The sequence below is a fragment of the Temnothorax americanus genome, unplaced genomic scaffold, assembly GCF_048541705.1.
Source record: "Temnothorax americanus isolate GAGA-0224 unplaced genomic scaffold, ASM4854170v1 Scaffold132, whole genome shotgun sequence".
NCBI lineage: Eukaryota > Metazoa > Arthropoda > Insecta > Hymenoptera > Formicidae > Temnothorax > Temnothorax americanus.
Window position 1 is genome coordinate 77,226 of NW_027509267.1, and position 12,775 is coordinate 90,000.

Below are 12,775 nucleotides of genomic sequence, written 5' to 3' on the forward strand. Positions count from 1 at the left end.
TCGTGCGCGGATTCTCGCGTGACTCCCGGTGTTCGGCGCTCGCCTGTATATATTAGATGTCCGTGTCATTCGTAATTGTTGTACATATAAGTTGATAAGTTGCGCGTACAATCAACGTACAAAATCGTATTTTGTGACTCGCGCGAGACGTTGGCGGATCGCGACAGATAGCAACACTCGCGCGACTCACCCGACTCGTGCTGCCCGCCCACGGGTGGCCCGCAATTATTTGGAACCATGAGTACTCGCTCCGGCCGCAATTCGCAGGTGCGCGAGCCGAAGAGTACCGTGGGAGGATTCGCTGTTCAAACGTGGACTCGAGAACACACCCGTTTTGCTCTCGCACGGTTCGGAGTTGATCGAGTGGACTCGCACTTTCGGAGCTCGACAAGTCGTCACGTTAAGCTCGAGCCTTGCGTGCTTGCCTCTTGTACATGTGCCTGCTATATCGCCTGCTTGCCCGTATTGCACGTTTTGCCTGCCTGCCTGCTGCGGCACTTGAGTGCCTGCACATCCTAGCCTGCTGCACGCTTTCCGCTCTCCATCACCACCGGGAGGACCGGACGCCACGAGGCCACCACGAGAACATCGGGCGACGATACGGTGAATCGCTTTTTCGCTTGCCTTTTCGCTTTATTTGCTTAATTAAAATTGTGAGGGGACTGCCCCTCTGGTCCTTTGAACCACGAAATCTCATTGACCGATCGCAAATCCGGGGCGATTGACACCTCCCCCCCCCCCGAGCATTGGTCCTTCGAGCCGGATTTTTCTTTCTCGCGTCTAGAAGCTTCCGCCGACCTTTCGCGCGATTCATCGGAATTTCGCATAAGCATTTGTCATTGCATTCGACTAATCGGCGTGCGTTATTGTGGTCTCGCTTGCGTGCGGGCCATTATTCGAATTTTCTTGCATCGTGTGATCGGCGCGTGCCCCCTTGCCTTGCGTGATATCTCTCGTCCTTCGTCGCACTCGGCACGTTGCGACAAAGATATCCGCGTAAAGATAATTGCTTGCGCGCGTGCTATCACTCGACCATCTCGTTTTGGTTCATTAACCGAACATTGATCTCGCGGTCCATCGGGACATTGAAATCGGATAATCGGTGTGCCTTTCGCGTGGTATATCTTGTCCGCGCGTCGCATCGGCACGTCGCGGCGAATATATCCGCGTATTCGTTGTTTCGCGCGCACGCCATTACTCCGATCTCTTGAGCTAATCGCAGCATAATCATCGCGGATTTGCATTTGAAAATTTAATTGCGAAAGGCGATCGACTATTCGTGAACCTTCATCGCCATCAATCTTCGTTTTCGAGCTCGAGTCGTCCGCCCCCCCCCTCGACCTCGGCGAGCGGCGCGGCTTTCGCTCATTGTACTGCTTGTTTGGTCTCCGCATTCCGGAGCGAGACATACTTCTTGCGTTTGCTGTACTGGCTGCCACCCCCTGAATTCTCTCGACTTTCGAACTCGTTGCTTCGTTTGTGCGTTGTGTATCGTTGTGTACATATTTTCGCTACCGGCTGACGAGCATAACACGGATTGCGTCGTGCGTTCACGAACGGCCCTCAATTTGAGACAAGTACATCTTGTATTCCAATTTCGAGATGACTCGAGGCAGCAGCGCGCGGCGCCGCGAGCTGTGCATTCGGCGCATGCAGGAAGTGCATCAATATTCGATGCTCGGGGTAGACAACGTGGCCATGAGGCCTACCTTCCTTGTTCGGTATCCGGCGGTAGCGCAATTAGTTCAGAATTTTGAAGAGGCCCACCTCCAAATAATCCAAGACGCCACGGATGAAGAATTCGCTCAAGAAGACGTGATACGTAATGACTTTGACACAATGCGGTTCGCGGTAATAGGGCGTTACGAAAGCTTCGTTCCCGCGAGAGAGACCGACGAATCCGCGCAAGGCGCGCCGCCGGCGCATCACTCCGCGATTAAATTACCGAAGATCGCCCTTCCTCAATTCAACGGCGATCTTGACAAATGGCCGTCGTTTATCGCGCTGTATAACCGGGCGATCCACGAAAATCGCAGTGTGTCCGCGATCGAAAAATATCAATACTTGTTGGCCTCACTATCGGGGGAGGCTCTTGGCGTGGTGAGAAACCTGCCATTGACCGCGGAAAATTACGAGATCGCGTATGATGCGCTTCGGGAGCGCTACCAGAATAGGCGCAAATTAGCGACGCAGTACTGATGGCGTTCGTTCGTACACGCCAAACCGTTGGTTGCGGATTCCGCCGAATCCCTCCGCGCGTTACGTATTCACCGAAAACATGCGCGCTCTGAGTATGCTGGATTATCCGGTCGACGCGTAGAACTTTATGCTGCTTAATCATTTACTCGAAAAGCTCACTTCCACGCTCCGAGAAAAGTTCGAAGCGGTCCACATGACCGTGGAATCGCCGCGGTATGATCAATTAACGAGATTTCTAGCGGGATACTGCACGGTTTTCGCGTCCGCGTCAAGCTCTTCGGCACTGCCGAGTAAAAGGAGGGCTACGTCGACCACTTTGCTCGTCGTCCAAAACGCCGCGTGCCCTAAATGTACGGAGCAGCATTTGCTGGCTAAGTGCCCCATTTTCCTGCAGCTCTCGGTCCGGGAACGGCACAATTTTGCTCGCGAATCGGGACTCTGTCTAAACTGCCTCCGCGCGGGACATACCTTGAGGAATTGCTCTAGCCCGTTTACCTGCCGGCATTGTCAGGCGAAGCATCACTCGCTCCTCCACTTCGGGCAGGCCGGCGTCCCATCGCTCGAGACCGCCGCAGCGGTCACTCCAGTCGTGGACAGCCTCGCGGCTCCGGTGGATACGGGCGATAAACCGATCGTCTCCATGGCGAGCATTGCGAATCGCGTAGTCCTGCTCTCGACGGTTCGTGCGGAGGCGCTCGACGCTCACGGCAGCGCCTTCCCGGTTCGTATATTGCTCGATAGCGCGAGTCAGGCGAATTTCGTCACGGAAAGTTGCCTTCAACGGGGCGGCTTCGCTAGGGCAAGGCATCGTGCGACGGTGATGGGCGTTGGCGAAACGAAGACCGCCACTAAGAGGGGCCTCACCTCATTCGTAATCCGGGTGCGAAATGAGCCCGACATTCGATTTCCGGTGGAAGTCACCGTGCTTCCTCGCATCACCTCGCCGTTGCCCGGTAGCCGTGTCGATTCCAAACCGTGGGATCACCTGCGAGAGCTGTCCCTCGCAGATCCGGAATTTTATTTGCCCGGCTCCATCGACATTCTGCTGAAGGCGGAATCCTTTGTGTCCGTGTTACGCGACGGTCGGCGTACCGGTAAATCGGGGAACCGGACGCCTTTAACACAGCATTCGGCTGGGTCGTGATGGTCTCTCCTTCACTTCACGTGCAATCCGTGCACTCCTTCGCCACCACTATCGAGTCGATTGACGCCGCGGTGGGGCAGTTCTGGAAATTGGAGGAGGTTCCCGAATCCATCCCTTGCTCCGAACAGGATCGGCGTTGCAGGGAGATATTCGATCAAACCACCTATCGCAACCATTCGGGTCGCTTCGTTGTCTCATATCCTTTCATCTCGGACCCCCCTACGTTCGTAGATTCGCGACCGGTAGCCGTCAATCGACTGCGTGTACTCGAGCGACGTTTCAAATCTAATGGGGAGTTTCGAGAGGGCTATAACGCGTTTATGCAGGACTATTTAGATAGCGGCCACATGGAACTGGCGAGTGACCCTTTTCCAGCGGACGGTCGCGTGTACTATTTGCCCCATCACGGGGTTTACAAGCTGGACAGCGCGACCACAAAACTTCGCGTAGTTTTCGATGCTTCGTCGAAATGCCCGAACGGGCTATCCTTAAACGATACCTTGCTCAGTGGCCCGAAATTGCAGCCCGACATAGTCGCGGTTCTATTTCTCTTTCGCGCGGAGCCCGTGGCCATTACCGCGGACGTAAAGCAAATGTTCCGGCAGATCTGGATCCACCCGGAGCATCGCAATTATCAGCGCATCGTCTGGCGCTTTTCGGAATCGGAACCGATCCTCGACTACATACTCACGACGGTCACTTTCGGTACCACGGCCTTTCCGTTTCTGGCGATTTATTGCTTGCTCAGATTGGCTCACGACAATCGGAGTAAGTACCCGTTGGTGTACGCGGCGCTGATCGAGTCTCTCTACGTGGACGACGTCGTCGTCAGTGTCCGCACCGTCGAGAGAGCTGTTGCGCTCCGCGATCAATTGCTCGAGCTCTTTTGGAGTGCTGGATTTGAGTTGCGGAAGTGGGCGAGTAGCCACCTCGCCGCGTTGGGTGGCCTCGATCCGGAAATCTGTAGTCCGAGGACGCTTTCCTTCGAATCGGCCGACGATCAAGCGCTTAAGGTTCTGGGTCTTCGTTGGCACTCGCAGTCAGACAGTTTCGGGTTTCAGCTAAACCCTCTGACGCGAGGATGCACTAAGCGAACGATACTGTCGGAGGTAGCACGCATATTTGATCCATTAGGATTCTTGGCGCCGTTGACTTTTACCTCAAAACGATTGATCCAACGGTTGTGGATCTTGAAGCTCGAGTGGGACGATGAACCCCCATCAGATGTTCGCCGTCAGTGGGAACGATATAAATCAGAGTTTGCCGCGTTGGCTCCCCTGCGAATACCCCACACCTTTTCCTCGGGCGCGAACGTTCGGCACGAATTGCATGGCTTTTGCGATGCGAGCGAGCAGGGATATGGGGCTGTCGTGTACTTGCATACGGTCGCTCCGGCGGAGACCGGGGTCGCGATACTTTGTGCGAAATCTAAGGTAGCTCCGTTGCGCGCTATTTCCCTCCCCAGTTTAGAGCTCTGCGCTGCGTTACTTCTCGCGAATCTGCTCGCGTACGTCCGCCAGGTCCTGCAGGGACACATAGAGAGATCAAACTCTTTCGTTGGAGGAGTTCACGACGGTCCTCACCCAGATAGAGTCCGTCCTGAACTCTTGACCCCTCTGTCCGCTGAGCACCGATCCCTTGGATTTGGAAGTCCTGTCTCCCGGACATTTCTTGACTATGGAGCCTCTCGTGGCCGTCCCTTCGCCCGACCTGACTCCGCTGGCGACGAGTCGCTTAGGCCGGTGGCAGCTGGTACAGCGGATGCACCAGGATTTCTGGAAGCGCTGGCACAAGGAGTATCTCCATACTTTACAGCAGCGTCCCAAATGGTGGATCTCTGCCAACCCACTCACCGTGGGCTCGTTGGTACTTATTAGGGACGATAACGCGTCCTCGTTGCGCTGGAAACGCGGCCGTGTAAAAACGCTACATCTCGGTATCGATAGTGTCCCGCGTGTCGCTACAGTTCGGGTGGCGGACGGCTCAATCTTGCGTCCCTTGGTGAAACTATGCCCCTTGCCGACGAGCACACCACGGGCCGCGGATTCCGAGTAAAACAAAGAAAAAATACAAAGCATTGTATTTTGGTGGGCGGCATGTTTGGCGCTCGCTTGTATATATTAGATATCCGTTTTATTCGTAATTGTTGTACATATTAGTTGATAAGTTGCGCGTACAATCAACGTACAAAATCGTATTTTGTGACTCGCGCGAGACGTTGGCGGATCGCGACAGATAGCAACACTCGCGCGACTCACCCGTCTCGTGCTGCCCGCTCACGGGTGGCCCGCAATTATTTGGAACCATGAGTACTCGCTCCGGCTGCAATTCGCAGGTGCGCGAGCCGAAAAGTACCGTGGGAGGATTCGCTGTTCAAACGTGGACTCGAGAACACACCCGTTTTGCTCTCGCACGGTTCGGAGTTGATCAAGTGGACTCGCACTTTCGGAGTTCGACAAGTCGTTACGTTAAGCTCGAACCTTGCGTGCTTGCCTCTTGTATATATGCCTGCTATATCATCGCCTGCTTGCCCGTATTGCATGTTTTGCCTGCCTGCCTGCTGCGGCACGTGAGTGTCTGCACATCCTAGCCTGCTGCACGCTTTCCGCTCTCCATCATCACCAGGAGGACCGGACGCCACGAGGCCACCACGAGAACATCGGGCGACAATACTGTGAGTCGCTTTTTTGCTTGCCTTTTCGCTTTATTCGCCTAATTAAAATTGTGAGGGGACTGCCCCTCTGGTCCTTCAAACCACAAAATCTCATTGACTGATCGCAAATCCGTGGCGATTGACACCCCCCCGAGCACCCGGAATGCTCAGTAACGACAACATGTGTACAATCTCAAAATTTTCGGCAGTTACTTTGATATTTTTAACGCATTCTAACGCGCGATCCTTCAGGCAAGACGTTAAGAAGTGCATTCGAGAAAAATTTTAAAGGTTGCGATTTTCAATAATTAGCGAGGTGAACCGATCGCGGAAGCTCTCCCACTCCCCGTAATTACCGTCGAACGGCGGAAGCTAAATTGGCGGAAGATGAGACAACGAGAACGCGGGCGACGGCATTGTTGGTGACTGCACTCCGGAACTGAATGAATGGCTCGGACTTACAGGTTCCAGCTCCTCCAGATTCTCGTTCATATAGTCGAGCGCTCGCTGGTACTTCTCCTCGTGTGTCTCATATTGGTGTTGGTTGAAGTAATCATGGGTTGTTCGCTCGGCACCGGGGATCGCGGCCATGAGCGCGAAGTGTCCACCGTGGATATCTACCCAGGTTTCCTTCAATGTCGTGATTCTGCTGCGAATTTTCGCTGCCGTGAGGTTGTTTTTTCCCAACTTCTTGTAGTTTTCAAACGCCCGATTCACCGCTCGCAATCGCTGGTACTGTCTCTCCAGCAGTTGCTCACTTATGTTGTTTCGCTGCTGAGTGAATCACTCTTCGAACTCGTGACTTGTATCACCTTGATCCGGCTCGAAGGACCAGAGTGTTTCGTACGATCCTGAGGAGACCTCAGGGTCAGCACGATTTACCGGCACCGCCCTGACAAGGGCGCGAGGCGTAAAAATATTCTTCGCTGAGGAGTGGATCTCGTGCAAGTAAATCAACACCGGAATTTGATTGCACTTTCACTTTAATTACAAAAATAGCGTGTAATTACAAAAATAGCAGGGCGAATGGCTGGAGTGCGTTCTGTGCTCTCTCTAAGCCGAGATTTAGCGTGATGCAGCCCTTGCTCGAGTGCTCAGCGTGCGGTAGTAAAATCAAACAGTGAGCGCGATAACTCAGGACGAGAGTTCAGTTCGACCGCTTTGTCGCACGGTTCGACAAGTAAAGAGATCGAGGATCGATCGCAATCGCCCTTCCTCCCGACCCAACAGCTTGACGAGGGTTTCAAACTCAAGACGGACGAATCCCGTCGATCCACGATGTGACGTTGATACATGAACATTAAGGAAACGCGTGCGCGTTTTCGTGTTTGCGATTTAGTGAAGGCAAGATCACTGGGCGGTGGTTTGGGAAGATCGTGCCGATCACGATGGTCGCGCGTGGACGCGCCAGAACTTTCACTTTAAGGACCGCGCTCGCGCGCGACATCGCCCAATGCTCTCGCTTTTCCCTTGATCCTTCAAATATTCTTAACATTATCGAATCTCGCTTTTCTTAGCCGAGCTCGCTTCTCATTGGTCGGTTTAACGCGCTTATCTAAAGAAATCGCACAAAGTGCTCTAATTGGCTGAAGGCCTTACAACATCGTAAAATAATCTGAAATAATGCAAAATCATATGAATTAGCCAGGAATCGTTCCTATTGGCTCTCGCTGTTACTAAACTATCTAAAATTAGTAAATTAACTGAAAACCTAATCAATCGATGTAAAATTGGCTGGAACGCTTTCCATTGACTGTCGTGATGCGACATTCTGCCGGAACTGTCAAAATAATTATAAAATTATAAATGACTGTAGAATTAACTCTGATGGACACTATTGGCCCTCTGAACTGCCTTTGGGCACAAATAATAGAAAAACATGCACATAATTATAAAGTAACTTAACTCTAATCTAGAACCAATTGTGGTTCGACCTTGATGCTTAGTAGAATAATATACAACGTGTATAGTGTAAAAAGCGTAAAAAGTGTCATGATTGTGTAAGGGTAAAGGATGGGTCGAACCGGCCACGTTTGCTTAATACGTGTATTTTCTCAATATACATGGATACCACAACACAACGGTCTGACTCGTAACTTAAAAGAAACGTATTTTCACGTAATACATAAATTCGCGTAATACATAACTTTTCGTAATACATAACTTCGCGTAATACATAACTTCTCGTAATACATAACTTCGCGTAATACATAACTTCTCAAACCGTAATGCATAAAAACGACTTAGGATAACTTCTCAAATGCGTGGCTTCTTAAAAAATGCACGACTGACTAACTTGTCCTCTCACGCGCCAGGACAAATCTGGAAAAATACTCGCGGTGTGTAACAGTCGACGGTCGATTACTGCGCCACCACCGCCGTCACCCCATCTCGCGTCTCTTACAGTTCGGGCATCCTGACAATATGTTCGTCCCGACCATGCTCATCATCCGAATCATGCTCACATTCGTCTTGACTCTCTATTCGTTTGATCCATGGCTTTAATCGATCTGGCCTGAATACGCCAGTAAAAGGTCGCTGGGTCAATTGAAACCCTTCTATGTCCTTGATTACATATATCTATCACGGTCTAATACCGATTCTACAACATAAGGTCCTTTGTATTTAGGAGTTAATTTTTGGTTAATGCCAGATGTAGTGATAACATTTTTCACCATTACATAATCACCAACTTTATACGCGTTTGGTTCTTTATGTTTCGCATCATATATCCGCTTATTATATTCTTGCATTGCACGGTTTTTTACAATAGCTTTTTTCCTAAGGTCGTTTCGGCTTACATCTAAATCTTGAGTTGCACGGAAATATTCCCTAAAATCATCGTCCGTAAGACCATATTGTTCATTACCAAATAATAATAAACTAGGAGTGGTATCTATAGCCTTATGTAACGTGTTATTAAAAGAGAATTGACTTTTAGAAATAAAATTAGTCCATGTATTTTCGGATGATAACTTAGACAGAATGGAAACTTAGGAATTTGTTAACCCGCTCTACTTGTCCGTTGCCTCGGGGACTAGCAGTGGCTATCTTAACATGCTCAACATTCAGTTGCGACAGATAACGGGCTAATTCGTCGGACATCAAAGAACTACCGCGATCTGAGACGATACGGCGACATGTGCCAAAATGATGAAAGTACTTTTTAAGACAAGCAATTACTTCTTTTGTTGTAGTTGACTTAACAGGATATAGCACGGTATATTTCGTGAAAGCGTCGATTACAATAAAAATGTGCTTACACCCGAATCCCGCTTTCTCAAGTGGTCTGTAATGATCAACGTGTACGTAATGATAAGTGTCTCGAATGGTCTAGTACCCTTTTCGTAAATATAAAGTTTACCTTCGACTTTTCCAGTTGGTACCGAATACGTTAAACACTTGACGCAATTAGAAATGTAATCCTTCACACGCGCTTGCATCCCCGGAAACCAATATGTTTTGTTAATTAAATCAATCGTTTTTTCAGGCCAACGTGGCCTACTTCATCAAGACATGTTCGTATCACATCATTCGTCATCGTCTCAGGCACATAGAAAAAGATTTCGCCATCGCGTTTCCGATATACAACGCCGTTTCGCAGTTTGAACTTATCACTTTCTCGAGTCTCCAATTCTTCATGAATTTTTCTGATTAACGGGTCTTGCAATTGTTTATATACTAAGATCTGATCAAAAGAGAGTGGTTCGATTATCAAAACATTGCGACTCAACGCATCGACGTGTCGCATACGATCCGCCGTACGATGCTCAATCTTATAATTATAATTCTGCAAAATCATACACCATCTACTGATACGTGGATTAATATCTTTTTTTCGTAAAGCTAATTGGACGGCGCTGCAGTCCATCACCACTACAAAGGGTATGCCTTGCAAGTATACTCTAAATCTTTCAAGGGCGTAAACTATAGCCAAAGTCTCAAGTTCAAAACTGTGATAGCGACTCTCAGCAGCCGTCGTGCGTCGGCTAAAGTACATAACGGGATGCATGTGACCGTCCTGTTGCTGTTGCAGTAATACAGCACCATATCCGTAAGAGCTAGCGTCCGTATGTAGTTCAGTAGGTGCCGTATGATTGTATAAAGCTAATAGTGGACGACTAGTCAATTTCTCTTGTAACGTCTCAAATGCACACAATTCCCTTTCGCCAAATATGAAGGGTACATCCTTTTTTGTGAGATCATACAAAGGTTTCGCAATCTGTGCATAATTTGCTATAAATTTACAGAAATAGCTAGTCAGACCTAAGAATCCTTGTACTTGATTTACAGTTCTCGGCGTCCAAAACCTTTGTACAGCTTCTACATTAGATTTATTCAACGTAACACCATTTCCAGAAATGTTATATCCAAGATATTCTGTTTCTTGCTTCAAAAATTTACACTTGCTAAGATTTAATTCCAGGCCGTTCTGCGCCAACAAACACAAGACTTCCTTAAGAATTTCTAAATTATCGTCAATCGTAACTGTTGCGATCATAATATCATCTAAATATAACTGTATTTTTCTTAATTTAAGTAACCGCTCAAACAATTAATTAAGGCATCTTTGGAATGCTGCAGGGGCATTGGTCAATCCGAAAGGTAGCATTATATACTCATACTGGCCATCCGGAGTAACAAACGAAGTAAACTTGATCGAGTTTTCAGCAATTGGAATATGATGGAATCCATCTTTCAAGTCGAGAGTAGTAAAATATAATTTACCGGACAATTGATCAATTTGATCTTCCACCAATGGGATAGGATATCTGTCTTTTATCGTAATCTTATTCAGAGCTCGATAATCAACGCACATTCGATGCTTGCCGTCTTTTTTCTTGACGAGAACGATCGGACTGCAAAAGTTAGAATTGCTAGGCCTAATAAGTCCCCTCTGCAGCAAACCATCTACAATGTTCCTTACTTCGGCTCGTTCGCTCCATGAAAGTCGTCTAGGCGTGAAATAAAACGGCTTACTCGCGTCCGTTAACTGTATCTCGAATTTCCATGGGATATTTTTAGCCTCCTCCGCAGGGTGAATATAAGTTCTCAATAACTCAAATAGTTTTTCCTTGACCTCGTAGGAAAGTGACGAATCCAAATTATCGGAAACGATATCCAATGGACTAGTGTGTTCTATAGCCTCAATATTTAGTATATCGCTCATTGGTTCGCCATACGACATCTGCAAAGCTTGATCAAAAGTAACTGTTAATTCCCACAAGTAAAAAAAAAAGACATACTTATAAATTCGCGGTCCAACAAAGCGTCATATGTCATAGTAGAATCTGGAACGACTACAAATCTTAAAAGGAATGTATGATTAGGTATTAAATGTAATCGAACTCTAGGCGTAATGTACCCAAGAATACACAACGGTGACTTATTTATGCCTCCATAGCTAGTTTCAGTCTTATCGCGAATTAACTCTACATTATTAAATGAATTTAAATACGTACTCTCCAACCCTTTTATATAATACGGCTCTTCGGTTTCCTTAGCTAATAAGACGCAATAATTTCTCGTCGGCTTAGTCAATGGTTCCTTTGGCTGAGGGCTCGGTTCCTCCTGACTAATAGCGTTGATCTCCATGTACTCTCGCTCCGCTGGTGTCTCCACCAACGCTGTTGTACTACCGCCTTCAGATTTCGACTCTTTTTCCGTCGCGGGACACTCCTTAAAATGGTGACCCATTTTACCGCAATGAAAACAGGAACCTTTTTCTCGTTTAGGCTTCGGGCACGATCCAGCTAAATGCCCCTCCAAGTTGCAGTTGTAACATTTTACCGACTGGAAACTTGGCGCCTCTTTTCGTTCAGTCATAAGTTTTGACCTCGTTGAAAGGGGGGAGGTATTCTTCTTAACATCACTGTGCAACGTAATGTTCTCGAATGCTCCAAATAGAAGTTCGAGTGAAGAGAACTGTTGCATTCTGGCCTAATCCCGTAACCGTACGTCTGGGATGACATCGATTACATAATTCTACAAACTCATCCTCCTCAAGAGACAACTGGTTACCGAGAATAATCTTGTCATGATAATATTCCCTGTAATGCTCGCCGACCTTCCATTTTCTTTCTTCGAATTTACGTCTTTGCAGGAGCCTACCTGGCCTGTGGTCAAACATCTTTTTCATTTCATCTAATAAACTGTCTACATCCATCTCAACGTATTCGGCTTTAGAGTGTAACCAGGTCGCAGCTTTGCCTTTGACTTTAGCACCGATCAAAAGCTTGGCGGAATTGTCGTCTAAGTCGTACATAGCACGCAGCTTCCTGATTTCCTTTTCCCACACTTGAAATGTATTTTCCGTTCCGTTAAACTCACATAAATAATCACTTATTGACTTTAAAGAAACCTTCGATGTCGCGACTGGTGTGTCAGGACGGAGGGTAACTCGTAATATTTCGTTCTCTCTTCGCATGAGGTCGAGCTCTCGCTGCATCAGCTCTTTAATAAAAAACTTTTTTGCAATGATATTAATATTTTACAAACTATATGTCAAGATTGTAATAGGAGATATAAAGACGATATGATATTTCAAGCATTTCCCCCATACGCATATACAAATTGATTTAAAAGAAGAGAGAGAAAAAGAAGGAAGGGGAAGGAGATGAACAATTGCCAGTAAAAAAATGGTGCAAATTAGAAATTTGCACTTGGCTTCCTCATAGAGGAAGTGATGTCTTAAGATGCTAATATGGCTTTCTGATTAGCTGATGACGCCTTAAGACTATACTTAAGGGGATGCTAAAGCCGTCCAAATTACCGACAAT

At 47.9% G+C, this 12,775-nt stretch overlaps 3 protein-coding genes across 3 annotated transcripts; all 3 read left to right on the forward strand.

Moving 5' to 3' along the window:
• Positions 1-1,650: 1,650 nt before the first annotated feature.
• LOC143894229 (uncharacterized) lies at positions 1,651-2,199 on the forward strand. The gene has a single exon (XM_077400371.1). It carries the CDS (start codon positions 1,651-1,653, stop codon positions 2,197-2,199), a length of 549 nt encoding a protein of 182 aa, XP_077256497.1.
• Positions 2,200-2,392: 193 nt separating this feature from the next.
• Positions 2,393-3,343, forward strand: LOC143894230 (uncharacterized). The gene has a single exon (XM_077400372.1). The coding sequence runs from the start codon at positions 2,393-2,395 to the stop codon at positions 3,341-3,343; it is 951 nt and encodes a 316-aa protein (XP_077256498.1).
• On the forward strand, positions 3,343-5,220 carry LOC143894231 (uncharacterized). Its single transcript, XM_077400373.1, has one exon. It carries the CDS (start codon positions 3,343-3,345, stop codon positions 5,218-5,220), a length of 1,878 nt encoding a protein of 625 aa, XP_077256499.1.
• Positions 5,221-12,775: the final 7,555 nt, after the last annotated feature.

What these genes read in the sequence shown, in the direction of transcription:
- LOC143894231 (XM_077400373.1), top strand. Translation starts at nt 3,343, where the DNA reads ATGGTCTCTCCTTCACTTCACGTGCAATCCGTGCACTCCTTCGCCACC.
- LOC143894230 (XM_077400372.1), top strand. Translation starts at nt 2,393, where the DNA reads ATGACCGTGGAATCGCCGCGGTATGATCAATTAACGAGATTTCTAGCG.
- LOC143894229 (XM_077400371.1), top strand. Translation starts at nt 1,651, where the DNA reads ATGCAGGAAGTGCATCAATATTCGATGCTCGGGGTAGACAACGTGGCC.